Source organism: Monodon monoceros, unplaced genomic scaffold (assembly GCF_005190385.1).
Source record: "Monodon monoceros isolate NGI ecotype Baffin Bay Population unplaced genomic scaffold, NGI_Narwhal_1 Super_Scaffold_15, whole genome shotgun sequence".
Taxonomy (NCBI): domain Eukaryota; kingdom Metazoa; phylum Chordata; class Mammalia; order Artiodactyla; family Monodontidae; genus Monodon; species Monodon monoceros.
The window spans coordinates 47,048,606-47,065,452 of NW_021703771.1; the positions used below are offsets into that span (position 1 = coordinate 47,048,606).

At 34.1% G+C, this 16,847-nt stretch overlaps 2 protein-coding genes across 2 annotated transcripts in view; one reads left to right on the forward strand and one right to left on the reverse strand.

Annotated features, from left to right (window-relative positions):
- The window catches only part of CEP85L (centrosomal protein 85 like), a 155,965-nt gene that overhangs the window by 81,798 nt on the left and 57,320 nt on the right, over window positions 1-16,847 (reverse strand). The window lies entirely within an intron of this gene.
- Window positions 1,224-11,464, forward strand: PLN (phospholamban). Its single transcript, XM_029223747.1, has 2 exons — window positions 1,224-1,360; window positions 10,198-11,464. The coding sequence occupies exon 2, from the start codon at window positions 10,295-10,297 to the stop codon at window positions 10,451-10,453; it is 159 nt and encodes a 52-aa protein (XP_029079580.1). The 5' UTR covers window positions 1,224-1,360; window positions 10,198-10,294; the 3' UTR covers window positions 10,454-11,464.

Genomic DNA, 16,847 nt, shown 5'->3' on the forward strand with positions numbered 1-16,847 from the left:
TCTAGCAAAGGATTTATCTTTCTTTGGAAGGAGCCAGAATCATCTCCATTTAAGGACACGTAAGCAGCTGCTGCAAAAGACTTTAGTTGCCCACAAGGAAGTGAAGCGGGCTGAGTTCACCCTGCTGTAAGTACTTTAAAAATTAAAACTAACAAGTGGCTTCTCCAGAATTCCAGTTGAGGTTTAAGAATTAGAATCTGGAGGTGTGGTGATTTAAGTAAATCTAATATATAAACAAAATAATCACAAAAAACAGGAAAATGATGCCTGGCTTGTCGAAGGAATCCTTTTCTGTTCTCAGAAGTTCAAAACATCATTCCATTTACTAAAATTTCATTTACACAGTAATTTTCAGGAAAACAACTGCTGCATTAAATGAGGCACACCCTTTCAGAAGTACTAAATTTCCAAACACATGCACACCTATTGTCAATAAAGTATCACTAACTAGGATGTCACTGATTAGTGATTTGTGACTATTTCTTTTTTGCTAGAAAGTTACTCTTGATACTGTCAGCTTATTGGAATTTTAGTAAGATTTTATGGTAATTTAATGTAGCTGTTAAAAAATCCTAAGTACTTAAATGTGTAAACAGCAACTTTTCTTGGGGTGATATCTATCAGTTCAAATGAGAATTACTATTCATAAAAATGTTGTTAAAGCCCTAACTAAGAAAACACAGAGTTTTTAAAACCAAAATCAGATTTCTCAGCCTGGCTTTCTCACACATACTCTCTCCCCCATACACACGTAGGTATGAGAAAAGAAGAAAATAAGTCAGGAAAAGGTATAAAATTTGATTCTGTGACAATGTTTAATTATTGTCTTGCTAGAAGTTAACATTATGAAGCTGCAGTATTAAAGCAACAGCAACAACAAACTCAATGAAAGTTGTTTGGCTTAAGCCAGTATTATTATTCTCATTCTATTAAAATTCCTATTACTTTATTTTAGTTCTTCAACATTATTACCCTCAGTTTACAATTACTTCTAAGCCTGAAGATGCATGAACCTCTAAAAAAGAGCTTTCTATCACGCTGAACTTACTTTTTCACTTATCTCTCATATACTTTTTAAAATAAAGAACAAAAGGCACAAAGTGTTAATGACCTTTCCATACCTAAGGTTAAGATAAATGACATTCTAAAAAGTTTGGTTGTGATAAGACTATGGCTAACCAATCATAACTTCAGAATTCCTGCGTGACATCATAAGACCTCCCTAGAACACTTTTTCTCCTCCACCTACTTCAATTGTTCCCATAACTCTGGTAACAGTCAGAAAACTTTCCAGCTAAACGCCGGATAATACTTCATACAACTTACAATATTCTATATTGTGATCATCACAACAGCCAAGGTAAGAAACAGATTTCACTGATTATGGCAATTCTTACTTTCTATAACTCAAACTTACTGAACTTTTTAAGAAGTTAATCATATTTTATAAACTTCAGTTCAAAGTTAGATAATAATATGTCTGACTGACATAAAGCTTAATTTCTAAATAAATGCTTACCCATTCAGTGATAGTAAGAAAAAGACTTAACCCAGAAATGATAAAGATAGCAGTCATCTTTGGTCCTGGTTGTTGGTTTGTCATTTTAAGTTAACCTTCACTTTTATTGCTCTTCAAAAGTAAATTTCTGCCAATTAAAATATCTTTCAATCATGTTACCACGTTTGGTACTAGTGGTGATTTGATTTCTCCATGCAAAAATGTGGTTTCATTTTGTTATGTGTTACTCTGCTGAGAAGTAGGGTAGGACTGAGCTGTCTGCTTACATCCGGAATACTAAGAACAGTTGTGTTACTGGCATCACTACTCCAATATTATCATTATGATTCTTTACAGGGAATATTAATGAAGTGGAGTTTAAGAACATACAGCACGAACTAAGTCCAGTCAACTTCTATTAAAAAATCCAAGCTTTTAATAAATTGAGTTATTTATATTAAATTCAATATTATATCATAAATAACAAGTTTGGACATTTCAAAACACTTGTCAAAAACATGTAAAATTCTTTCTGAAGTTACAGAACATTAATTTCTTTATTTTAAAAATAAAGAGATGTTATTTTGGTAGCACAAATATTCCTAAGTATCTCATTTGAGTGAATTTGATCAAATGAATGTTTATTCTGCTATTAATGAATATACTTTTATCAAGTTACTATCCTCCAGTGTTCCTCAGTTTCCTCTCTTGTATTTGGAAGGTGGAGAGGAGGATGAAAAAATGCCCAGGAATGGAGATGCCACCATAAATTTTATAACTTCTGTTTAAATTCTACTCTACTCTTTATTCTCAATTTAATATATGAAATGTGTTTTCATTCTTAACTTTCAGTCAGGGCATAAAGGATACTACATTGATTTTATTTCATTATTTTTATTTTTATATATATGTCAAAATAAAATTTACCTCTAGAATTCTAAGTTCTTATGACCAATGTTAACTCTACTGCTTTTTATAAATAAGAACTTTGTATAATTCCTTAAGCAGCTTTCCTTGAGGCATGCAAAAGCATTTATAATTTCTGTCTACCACTGAGGCACCCCAACTACCTCTAAGTATCTTCATATTCATAAAATGTTTTTCCTTTGATGTTACACAAGAGTCACTCAGTGCAGGTGTTTTATATGCAGATTTATGCATTTTTACTCAAATATCTATCAAATTACATTCTCACACTTCATATGAGATGTTCATGAATTCTTTTATAGTACCAAAATTTCACATCACATACTGCTCCACGAAGTTAATTTCTAGAAAGAGCAGAAATTCTGCTATTAAAGTTATCCTTCGTGTGCCAGATTAACGGAAATTACATAGTTACAGTGACTGTTATTCAAATTTGAAACATAATACCCTAGTGCCAGACATAATGTCCCAACTAGTTCATCTCTTTCATAAGGTGAAATTTAAGTCCTGTCTTTGTTTCATGTGGTTTAAGACTAAGTGCTTAAAAGAAAAAAAAAGTGTCTGATGGAAGAAATGTGAAAGATGTTTAAATTATGAAAAATTGATTAAGTCTTAAAAACACGTGAAAGAGCTAGAGTACTCTGTTTAAATAAGAGGAGTCATGTCACTATCATTTCCTAAAACTCAAGTATCAAAATTATTTTAACAGTATTTCAGTGGACATAAAGGAAAATAATATTCCAGAAAAAACTGCATTTCGTTACTTATTGATATTATTTATTTCTTAATCTCACTAATTAATTGGAGATAGAATATTTGCATAAACAAAATAGTTCCCCAGAAGAATTAAAATTTTAATGTATTAAATGTATTAGGTAAAATATTAACTGTGTCATGTATTAAAGTTTTAAGTAAAAATTAAATGTAAAAATTAGAGTACCTAAATTAGACTGTATATTTATTACCAATCCTAGAAATAATGAGGGCAATTAAAACTTCCTTCTTTATTCTTGAACAATTTTCTAAATGCACCGTATACAAATATTTCATTTGATCCTCTTAAATCCCTATATGTTTGACACTCCATCTCTATTTTACAGTTTAGGAACAGATGCAAAAAGGTGAACTGCCCAAGGTCACAGAGCTAGGAAATGGTGGAGCCTTGACAAGAGCCAAGATTTTATGACTCTAAACCACACACACATCTCATCCACTGATCAACATGGCTTAAAAATAAATCATGACATTGGCAAAACAAAATAAATTGAAAGTCCTCAAATGGCACTCTAAAAGGCAAAGTTAGAGGATACAAACTTCTATTTTAATTTAAAACCATTCCATTTCATTTAAAGTTAAATTTATGCATGAGGTATGATGTCCTTAATAGCCTTATAATATTCTCCTGATCACTTTCAAAGCCAGGAATATAAGAAAGTTATAGATGTCCTCAGTTATTAAGCAATACACCCTGGAAGACAAAACTCAAACTAACTGCACAGATTTTAAAGAACAATAACATGCACAAATTAAAGTTTCTTTTTATTTAATTTGTTTCATTGCTAAAATACTCATGTCTTTAATCTTTAGCTTTGATACCTAAAAATCAGGTTAATTTCTCCTCAAAACTTTTCAAAAAATTACATTTTGTTATGTACTGTTTCTTAATCTCACTAATTAATTGGAGATAGGAGAATACTTGCATAAACAAAAACCACACTTTCGTATTTTATTCCAGTTCCATATTAAATCCTTGGCTTTCCTAAGTTTCATTTCTGACCTCCTCACATTCTACCATTTAAAATATTTAACCTCATTTGTTCTGAAGTGCTTGAATAGAGCAATCTTGCTTTATTTATGCTATGAAAATCACTAACTTTCATCTAAACTGTTAACACGGTACTGATCACACCAGCAAAGAAGAAAACCTAATGGTTAGAAATCAAGGAAGTGATGTTTCTAAATTACAGTGACCTAAATCAGATAATATGTAGTCTCTTTGAACATTTCCAGAAATAGTACATCAATGTTCTTACCCTACATAACTCTGAAGCATGTATTACCAGAGAAACACAAGAAAATGAGGCCTGGGTGTACATCTCCACCCCAGTAAACTTTTAGTCAACTGAGGACCTCTAGTGCTTTCTAAAATGTATTTCACCTTCAGGTCTTTTCCAAAACAGGGGGAGAGGGAAGGCCAACTTACCCACATTAGTGGGGATATATTTAATTGGCATTCATTTTCCTTAAAACTTCATCTACACTTCCTCCTCACATGCTTTTCCCCCCGAAGAAGAATCTGAAGGTTAAAAAGAATATTTTAATTGCAAATAAATTAATCTTAGCATAATAAACAGACAATAAAGACAAGCCTACAGACTAGCAACAGCAGTGTGCCAATTTCAAAGAGAAAATCTGTATGCTGCTGTTTAATGAATTTTCCTAAAGGCAGAGCTTTGAACTCAGGGAAACAATTCATTATGGGGTCAGTTTAGGGGTTGAGAATATGTTGATTTTTATATGTTTACACAATTCTTCTCATAACCAGGCAGAAGCAGCTTGAAGATTCTTTCAAATAGCCAGTGTGGACCAACAAAGCTCTGAAAAGTTGCTGACACAAAATAACTTCCAAGTTTATTAGCATTAGGCAATCTCAAAAGGAAAATGATTCTACCAAAGTGAACTTTTGGATGCCAACAGATTGATGACAAATCTAATGATGAACTGTCCTGATTTAATTCAACAACCACAACAAAAAAGATGCATACACAATCGCTTCTGGATTATCTGAGAAAATGACAGCAAAGAGTAGGAAAAAATAACGCCCCCCCCAATAATCCTAATATAGACAAGTCCTGTAACTCAAATCTATAGAGAATTCTAATCTTCTGAACCAACCTAATGGGAAAAATTTTTCAAAAAATGATCTGTCAGACTGTACTCTTAGATGTGTATTACTTGAATTTACTAGCAAAATATGTCCATATTTACTTTACTAAAAGCATAAACAAGCAGATAAAAATTAAAGGGAAGCAAAATTCTGAACACCACAAATAAAGAATCTAAGGAATTTATGGTTTCAGCAGAGGGAGTACTGAAAAAAAACTGAAGTTCAGTAAGTTCTGCAAAGCACTGAAAGTGCTTAAATTACACGTGGGGATTACTGCTCAGTGTATATAACATCGTTAAGGTATCAATTGTCTAGCAAGTCATAAAGCAGACACCAACAGTCTGCAAAAGTCTACTGAAGTTCCTTTTGCACAAGAATGCATCTGATGTTACCTTAAGAAATAGAAATTAATGCAGACAAAGTGAGAACTACTGCAGAAGCTGACAGGTACCTTGCACCCAAAATGTTGCCTAACATGGCACATGATACCTGTTGAAGGATTAGAGTTGCCTGTAGTTTGGTCTCTCCTTCTTCCACTTCAAAAAAACAGAATACTGTCTTGAACTTGACTGTATTTACTTCCCAATTTCATCTTTTTGAGCAAAAGAGGAAAAGCGGACAAGCAAAGGCTTTATAAATCCTACAAAGAACAGTAAAGGGTTATTCTTCCCATCCTTCCAAAAATTTGAATAATCACAGTGCCCACAGGCATACAAAATACTCTGTGGGTACTTTTCTGCCACTTACATGTAACTCAAGAGACGGATCTGGCACATCTACAACCAAATTCCTATCAAAGCATCTTTCATATTTTCAATATTCTGATACTAGGGCCCAGATAATGAATTAATTTTCAAAGTATCCTTACTCCTCTTGTCCTAAACACTTAACTTACATAACTGTCATCCTTTTAAAAAGCCCCCTCCGGGGGGGGGTGTTGGGGGGGTAGAGCTAATTTCAGTCTCCTTGGATGTTTAGGCCAGATGTAAGTTCAGAATACCCCAACACAATCGATTTCTGACTATCCCAAAAGAATGCTCTAAAAGATTAAATTAAATGAAAATACAGTGAAACTATTTTTCTAGGCTCTCTACCAAATAATACTGCATTAACAGCTTGGCTCTAAGAAAAAGAAGGAAAAAAAGACTGCAAGAGTTCTAAACTCATAGGATGGTTGTGACCACAGAGGAGGAAAAAAATAAACACCTGACAACCATGCCATAAATTATGATGTAGTGAAGGTCACAGACAACTCTAAAAATAGGACTGTGCTGTTCCCACACACGGTTTTTCAATTCTCAACATATGACTGGAAGCCCCATCTTGTAGGGATGAATTTTGGCTTAATTATCATACAGATTTTGGAAGTTCAGCAGAATTAGGATTCAACACATTGCAGATTGTACCACTGTAAAATAAATTGGGCCCAATAAATTGCATGCATATAGCTAACATTTCAGCATGTAAAGTAGATTTGTTTTGGTTTTAGCATAAGGTTATAAAGTGACTACAAATCACTCTAGAATTATAACATATTTCTAAGTTTGACAAGAAGTAAGACAGTATCTTTGGTTGTCTCCTTTATAATCAACTTGTCTCCAGGAACAAACTATCCTTTTCCAACAATAGTTGGCTGAAGTATTATGAGATCATCTTTAAAATCTATTCATTGTATATTCATCATTAGATAGCTCATCTATTTAGGGCACACCTCTCTGTATTTCACAAACACCAAATATCCACTTGTACAAAGCCCAGTTCAGGCTAACAAAGAGACTTGAGAAGAATATTGGAGATTATGTGTTTATCAAATTCTATTTTCTACATGGTTAATCTGTTAATCACAGCACTATCTTTGATCATTAATAATTTTCTAAAAATATTAAAGTAAATCATAAAAACCCTTGTTCAACTTCACTGACTTGTTCAAATGGTACTAATTTTGCACTAAGTACTAGAATACAAAATAAACACGTGATTTCTTATACTCACGAACTAGAACTAGGCATGTAAATCAAAATTACAGCACAGCCCAATAGCCATATCTTGATACAGGTAATACCAGAGCCCTACTAAAACCCAACAGAGGTGATAACCAATTCTGCCTTAATGAGTAATGGAAGGTTTCATTAGGAAGTGATATTTAAACTGGGCCTTAAGGATTAACTGAAGTTTGCCTGGCAAAGAATCAAAGGTAGAGGCAGGGGGAGGGAAGACATTCCAGGCAGAGCCAGAACAACATGTGCAAAGCACAGAATCATAAAAGGGAATGAAGTATTTATGGAAAGGTGACATGTTTCATGTGACTCAAGCACCACTCACCAGTGTCAGGGTAGGGAGTGACTCTTGTATATGCTTCATGATGAATAACTGGCCTGCTCTTCCCATTCCATGTTATATCTCACAATAATTTTAAAATTTAGACCTTTTATACCATTTAAGTCCTGAAACTTCACAAAAATTAAGTTTAAATAGGAATTACCAATGCTAATTCTTTACAACCTTCTTAGTTGTACTCTGTTATATAAAGAGGTTAGTCAGATTTATATAATAAAGTAACAAAGAAAACCTTCTCCATAATTACCCAACAGTATAGATCCGCTATATCTATAATAAACAAATATAAGCCGAAACAACTTAAAGGATGCTTCTTCTTAAGGAACAAAAGAAAACCCCTTTATTTCTATAGTATTTTACCTGAGGAATTAAAAAAAAAGTAATTAAATTAAATTTATACCAAGATTATGCTGTCATTTTCTATTAAGTAACAGCCACTTGTGTTGGAGAATGGAGAATATATGCTAAAGACATATATATATATATATATATGTATATATATATGTGTGTGTGTGCACTAGAGAAACACAGTTTGTTACCAACTCTTTGAAAGAATGAAGTTTGACCTAAGTTGGTTTTTTGGATCTCCTCACTATAGGCCAATACTATGAAGGAGACCAGAGTCTTCAGCCAAATGAAAGCCCATAATTCAAACATATATATACACTACCAAATGTAAAATAGATAGCTAGTGGGAAGCAGCTGCATAGCACAGGGAGATCAGCTCGGTGCTTTGTGACCACCTAGGGTGGGATAGGGAGGGTGGGAGGGAGATGCAAGAGGGAGGGGATATGGGGATATATGTATGCGTATAGCTGATTCACTTTGTTATACAGCAGAAACTAACACACAATTGTAAAGCAGTTATACTCCAAAAAAGATGTTAAAAAAAATTAATACAGCCAAGTTGAAGTGCTGAAATTATATAGAATCTAACCACCATATACCACATGGTTTCTTTGTAACAATAAATGAGGAGTTCTCACTGATCAGTCCTAATATATATCTTCCCCTTCCTCATTCTTTCAGTTCTTCCCTCTGCTGTCTTCAGCACTAGTCTCTCTCAGAAATACAGCTGAAGGTTGAGATGGGTTTTCATGAGACATATAGCCACTAGAGAGAAAACGAAATCAGGCAGCTGGGGTAAGGTAGTAATATCTTGATTAGCAGTGATATATCAACAAATGTTAACAGCTATTATCTTTGACAGTTAATTACAGTTATTTTTTAAATTCCATTTCTAATTTTTCTTATTTCAAAATTTACACAGACGTATCCTGATTGACAACAAATATCACCAAATGTTAATAGCTATTATCTCTGGGCAGTTAACTCACAGCTAATTTTTAATCTATATCTAATTTTCTACAATGATCTGTTGTTTTAAGTTTTGTTTTGTTAATTAATTAGCACCGATAATTGATTAGGCAGCAACTAATTAATTAACTAGGCAGAATAGCTTGTGGGAGCTCTGAAAGAAAACAAATGGAAATGCTGTTCTTAAGTACAGGTCCTTTGCAAATAGCAACTGTCTGTGGTAGACAGTGAGATAATGATAATTTTATTACTATGCGTTCTGAGTCTTGACAGCCTTGAGTACTTACTATCATCTTGTTAAAAAGTTACTTAAAATAGCATATTCTACAAAGCTATAAAATCATAAAAAGGAATGAGAAACATTTGAATCTATAGTTCTGTTAAAACACTGCTCATTGAACTATTTTATTCTGGAGTGAAATCAACATCCAGAGAATAATTGAATGCATGCATTTCTTATTATACGACTTGCTCTGGAGCTATTTATATACTAATGTTCACAACAATTATGCTCACAGAGAAACAGCCTTAATAAAACTATATGTAAGGACTTCCCTGGTGGTGCAGAGGTAGAGAACCTGCCTGCCAATGCAGGGGGCACGGGTTCGAGCCCTGGTCTGGGAAGATCCCACATGCCATGGAGCAACTAAGCCCGTGCACCACAACTACTGAGCCTGCGCTCTAGAGCCTGCGAGCCACAACTACTGAGCCCGCAAGCCACAACTACTGAGCCCACGTGCCAAAACTACTGCAGCCCACACGCCTAGAACCCGTGCTCCACAAAAAAGAGAAGGCACCACAATGAGAAGCCCACGCACCGCAACGAAGAGTAGCCCCCACTCGCCGCAGCTAAAGAAAGCCTACACACAGCAACAAAGACCCAACACAGCCAAAAATAAATAAATTCATTAAAGAAATAAACTATATGTAAGAACTTTTGCCCAAGGGAATAGCCCAAAACAAGCTGCACCCTAACCAAACTATACTTCCAGTCATTTTGAGAGGAGGAGGCAAAGACTAAAGTTATTACACCCCAAATACAAGACATCATGGTGACCATCACCAAAACAGATTGACAGAGACAGAGCAACACACACACAGACTATAGAGATATTTGATGTCATAAATACAAATAATGTTGAGGAAGAGGGATTAACGCAAAACTGTTTTACCTGTTCAGAGGATAGGTTACACATATTATGCTAATCCATTTTCTATTTTTACATTCCAGACAACCTAAAAGAAGACAGTGATCTCACACTTGGCTGGCAGCTTTTTATCTTTCTCTTGACCGTTTAAAACTTCAGGCTTCCTGCCGTCCTGGTGTCATGGATAAAGTCCAATACCTCACTCGCTCTGCTATAAGAAGAGCTTCAACCATTGACGTGCCTCAACACGCACGTCAAAATCTCCAGAACCTATTTGTCAATTTCTGTCTCATCTTAATATGTCTCTTGCTGATTTGCATCATCGTGATGCTTCTCTGAAGTTCTGCTGCAATCTCCAGTGCTGCAACTTATCACCATCAGCTTAAAATCTATCATCCCATGAAGAAGGGAAAACAATACTATATAAGAGACCACTTCCTAAGTAGAAGAATTTCTTTGTGAAAAGGTCAAGATTTGGAACAAAACAAATTGTTAGCAAATGTATTCATCTGCTGGATGTTGTAAACATAAAAAGGGCTTTATTTTAAAAAATTAACTTTAAAATGACTATAATGTAACTGCTAATTTTCTCAAAAGAGCTTATAAGTTTCTATCCCAAATCTTTCCTAAGGATGAACTAGGGGTTTAGTTTTGAAATTGCACTGCTAACAAGTTCACTTCATATATAAAGCATTAGCTTCACTCTTTGGGGGTAAATATAATTTATACTGTACTGTAAAAGCCTCTTTGATGTTTATTAAGTATTTTTCAGGTCTTTACCAAGTATATCAAAATAATCATTCAAATGAAATGTCATCATCTGAAACAGGCCTAACATCTGTTATCTTTACTATCATCATACAGAAGTCTTTGTAGTAATTCTATCAGAACGTACATTCTAAAATAGAAATTATGTTTTTTGTATACTACCCTAATATTTTAAGTTTATGTGAATCAAGTTAAAAAAACCAAGATCATACCCTTACATAAGTAAAATTTAACTAATTTTTTCAAAGAATTACAGAATTTTAGCACATGTAGGTAAACTGTAAATCTGTTCTCTCTAGGACCTTATGATCAACAGACAAGAACTGTTGGTTAATTTAACATCTGACATTGTGATTAGCCATAAATACTAATACACTAATAGAACAGAATCAACCTTAATTTAAGGCACTATAGCTAATTATCTGAGTTAGAGCACATAACTGCCACACTGTATCTCTGGAATAATGAAATTTTAAGACATCAGAATGATTTTACAGGTTGTCTTCTGTTCTAATCTCACACTCAATGTAGGCAGGGAACAGAATAAAAGAAAAAATACTATTTCAAGCATTAAAAAATAAAATTTTTAACTATCTCTCCAAAATTAACAAATTCTTTGATTAAATTTTGAAATGAACTTTTTTTTTTTGGTGGTACGCGGGCCTCTCACTGCTGTGGCCTCTCCCGTTGCGGAGCACAGGCTCCGGATGCGCAGGCTCAGCAGCCATGGCTCACGGGCCCAGCTGCTCCGCGGCATGTGGGATCTTCCCAGACCGAGCACGAACCCGTGTCCCCTGCATCGGCAGGCGGACTGACTCTCAACCACTGCGCCACCAGGGAAGCCCTTGAAATGAACTTTTTAATCCCACTATTGTTTATGATAGGGCTTAGCTATTTTCATTAATCTATCACCCAGATGGTAAATACATATTTGGTAGGCCACTCAACTACACTAAATTATAGATCCAGCAATACTAATCTAGTCCCCTCTAGTCATTTAAAAATATCTTCCAACAACTCACTAAACAATAGAAGTAAAAACTGGTTTGGAAAATATATTCACCAAAATTTGGTAATTTAAATTGACTCAGTTTAAAATTAAGTCTAAAATGGTTTACACCTATATTGTACAATCCGGTAATTTTACCTACGTTCAAGACATACTACCGATATAGTAATTATTAAAGAGTAGAAAATATGTAATTTCCTATACGATTTGCCAAAATATGGTTACTAAAAGAACTGGAAAAGTCAGTGTTGACCTTGGTTTGTAACACAAGTGCTACTAAGAAAATAGTGAAGGAAATATTGCTTTTAAGTTTTTTCTGAATCCCTGAGGGGTACTGGAGATAGGAAGGGGGATAATTTTGGTTCACTGATATCTGAGAACAGAGGGAAAAGGGGTTTCTTACTAACAGAGGGATTTCTTGAGTGAAACCTCATCTATGGGTTGGATATCCCTAACATCAACTAGAAGAGCTTATAAACAAGAAGTAATGCATTCACTTCACTGGTGTCAATAATAACCCACGCAAAAAATAACCAAGTTCTGTAATTAGCTGCAATGATCTTAAAAAATAAGTGGAAATTTTACAATAATGAGTTCTATCCTTTTCATTATGTTGCTCATTACAACATCAGCTTCAAACCATAAGCTGTGAGGTTATGGAGTTTTTCCTAAGTCAAACAGAGACAAAGAATTTTTTTGTTTTTCATTCTGCCTTAACAGAAATTAAAACCTTATACTTGAGGATTACAGAATACTGTACCTTAGATTATATTGTAATGTACCTTAGATTATATTGTAAAACAAAAACCCATTCTTTAAATGCAACTTATTTATTCTGTTTATCATGATGTGTAAAGAGTAAGATATAATGAACTATGTATTTAAACATTTTTAAATACCAAATGCTCAAATACTTTCTACTGTAGAATAAACTCTAATCTTACTTTACAGGGTACCAAAACTGAACTAATTCTTAAATGTTTAATGTTGTCTTTTTTATTTTATCTCGTCCAAAATGTTTATTTAATGCAAGTCACCTACATTAAAATGAACCTTCTTGAACTCGGTGAAATTGCTCATGATTGATACGATCATAAAACAATCTAATTATAAGCAGTTTCGATTTTGTAGGTTGTTTTCAGTGACTTTCCCCAAATAAAATAAGATCAAGATTTCCTAGTACAGACATAAGAGGGCAGACCTACATAAAACAATGAATTTCCTCCTGTCTAGAAGTTATTTATCCTTTGATTATTTTTGAGTCTTCTGGAAAAGCGAGAAAATGGTAAAATTTCAAAAACATTTGCTCTTCTTCTAAGTAACAGCACACTTTAAAATGTCTAAAAATTATATGCCAATACTATACAGAAAAGATGACAGATTGAAAAAAGCCAAACATATTAATAAGTTTATTCATTAAAACATGTAAACAAAAATCAATTATATGCATTTTAGTTAGCTAGTGAATGTCATATCCTATCTATTGAGAGTGTCACAGTGTCCACATCTTTCAATGCAGTTGTGCTATATTATGTTAAACAGTAAAAAAGTTCAAAACAAAACAGGGTGCAAAAAGAAGAATAAAAACAAGAAAACTTTCTTTTCAGAGAATGTAATAGAATACACAAAATGCTCTCACATTAAAAATAAAACCTTTCATTCATATGTGATGTTAGACAAAAAGCAAGTCATTTAGCTTTAAGTCATTCTACCAAATATTTATATTTTTTATTTATATAGGAGAAATCTTCCAGTAAAATACGTTGAAATCATTAGGTGCCAATATCCTGCTGATCAAGCCTCTCCTCAGTTAAAACAAGCACAAAATTTTATCTTCCTCCTCTTAATGATTGCAACCCAGAACTCAGAAAGATCCTACAGAATATAAGAGAAAAGAAGAACTACTTTGTCAATAAAGAGAACACTTCTTCACTTCTGTTTGGGGGGTCCACTGTGAGCTTATATGGACCCAGTGGACACTGCTGTGTGTAGAAGTATGCATCCTCCAATCCCTTCTCACCCCACCCCAAAAGGGAAATGCAAAAGGGTCCTGGAATGGGAAACAGTCTTTCCAAAGAGAAGATGATAAGACTTTGCTGTTTGTTTTTCTCTTATGTCATAGTCCATGTAGGGTTAGACAGCTTTTGGGGAAGGTGGAAAGAGAGCAGCAAATGTAGAACAGAGGAACGAACCAAAGATTGTGGTGGACATTGCACATGGAGGCCTATACTCTAATCAACTGAGGGCATTGATGGCTTCTCTTCATTCACAAGGGAAAATGCTTCAGAGTTCCACATCACCTACACTCTAGCTGATTTAATAGGAAACCATGGGAATCAAAGAACACCATGCACATAAGACTGTGAGGCTGGCTCAGTAATTATTTAGAACTGAGTTCTAAGAGGAGTGACACTTCCATGTTACAATACTAAACTTTTGAGGGTGTAAAGGGAGAAAGGAGGTTCTGAGGATCAATTGAGATAAAACACTCTGACAGCTACAAAGTTCTTGATAAATTTATGGTGATGTTAGATTGTGACTCTCAGCCAAATTCCTCTTCTTTGTTGTAAATAGTTTTTGTGTTTTTTTTTTCTTCACGGTGACAAACAGTTGTCCTTGAAAATCATACACATTCTCACAATTTATGAGACGGGATAATTATTATTAAGCCTCTTCCCTTTATGCAAAAATTAGACTAAAAGGAAATCAATGTTTTTAAAGAGACTTAAGACAAAGATGACCGCTTTTAAAATACAGTATTTAGAGGCTCCAAGGAGAAGGTATTTAAGAATTTTTTTCCTGTAGTAGTCCAAGAGAATTAGAAGAGAAGCGGTCATTTAAACACTGCAATTAAAGTGTCTAGGTTTTCCTTACCTGGTTTCATCTTTCTACTATGAAACTTAAATGCACTATAAAGAGACCATCCATCCCAAAGAAGGTTAATCAAAAAGTAGGGCTTCCCAAGCACAAGCAAGTTTTGTCCCTTATAGCCTTCTTCCTGTACCACGCACCAAGAAGATTTAAAAATAAGTTTTCTCCACAAAGCACCTCCAAGCTCCCTACCCTCTCTGCACTGCTTAAAGGTCGGGGAAAATTTCGATTACAGAAGCGGGTCCTGCCACCAGAATGGAAGAAGGAATGAATTAGTGCTTATTCCTTTAAATTCACTCAACACTCACAGTTACCTCCCTATCGCACCTACCGTTCTGCAGGTTGGAGCAGAACATTCAGCCCCTCCCCCCACCACCCCAGGCCGCTCCACTTCTGTGTAAAGACACCAGCTGCAGAAACAACTACTTGAACCCTGCTCTCCTATAATCACAAGCACCTGAGAACTAAAATATGGTAGTATTTGATAAATTAGGTCTCCTATCTTTCAACTGCTTGAATAGATAAATCACAAATAAATCTGGTTAAATTGCTCTTTTCTGATTTGTAATTCACACATCATAATGATACTTCTGTTTGGTTATGCAATTTAAATATATATAATCAAGATGATAAGAACTATGTCCAAAACAAGAGTAAAGAAGGCACATGCGATGTGTTTAGGGTTCTCCTGTGAATGTAGCACATTAGGTTATGCGTATGTTTTGGAGCTGCACTCAGATTTGTGAGGTTCCTAGGTAAGTGATTTCCTTATCCTTTCATAGAATATATTCCTTTAATCTTTGTTACTTTTTTATTAGTAATTGTAATGATTAGTAATTTTAAGTTTTTGCTCTAGGGAAATTTTACAATTTTCAATGGAATTACTTTGTTTCAGAAAATTCTGGCAATCGAAAAAAAATTGGATGATAGAATTTATGAAAAATTCTACAGATAATTGGTTTCCCAGTTAAAATGAGCTGTAGAAAATTACCATGGAACAGAAAACATTTCCAGATCAAGAAGTTTAAACATTTACATGTTACATTAGGGGGTACACACCATTTTTCTTTTATGTAATATTATTGTAAAATGTTTTCCTTAAAATGATTAATAAATCCTGACATTCAATTTAATTTAAAAAAATAAGTACATCTATTTTATAAACCTAAATACATACCAACCACTACCAAAGCTTTATAAATGACTTTAGTTACACCTTCTCATTTTATAGATGTAGAAAACGAGAAGAAACATATATATGGCAAACAGGTACATGAAAAGGTGCTCAGCATCACTAATCATTAGGGAAATTCAAATCAAAATCACAATGAGGTATCACCTCACACCTATCAGAATGGCTATTATCAAAAAGACAAGAAATATCAAGTGTTGACAAGAATGTAGAGAAAAAAGAAACCTGTACACGTTGGTGGGAATGTAAACTGGTGCAGCCACTATGGAAAACAGTATGGAGGTTCCTCAAAAATTAGAAAGAGAACTTCCATATGATCTAGCAATTCCACTTCTGGGTATCCATCCGAAGAAAGTGAAAACACAAACTCGAAAAAATATATATGCACCCCTATGTTCATTTCAGCTTTACTGACAATAGCCAAGACATGGAAGCAACCTAATTATCCATCAGTAGATGAATGAATAAAGAAAATGTGCCATATATATGTGTGTGTGTGTGTGTGTGTATAGAATATTACAATAAACAATGGAAAGTTATTCACCCATAAAAAGGAAATCTTGCCATTTGGGACAACATGGATGGACACTGAAAGCATTATGCTAAGTGAAATAAGTCAGACAGAGAAAGACAATTATGTTTTTAAAACAAGCAAACAAAAAATCACAATCATATATACAGAGAACAGATTGGTGGCTGCCAGAGGCTTGGGCTGGAGGGTGGGTAAATGGATGAAGGAGATCAAAAGGTACAAACTTTGTTATAAAATAAAAGTCACAGGGATACAATGTACAGCATAGTGATTATAGCGAATAATGCTATATACTGTATATCTGAAAGTTGCTAAGAGTAGATCTTAAAAGTTCTTATTACAAGGAAAAAAATTTTGTAAC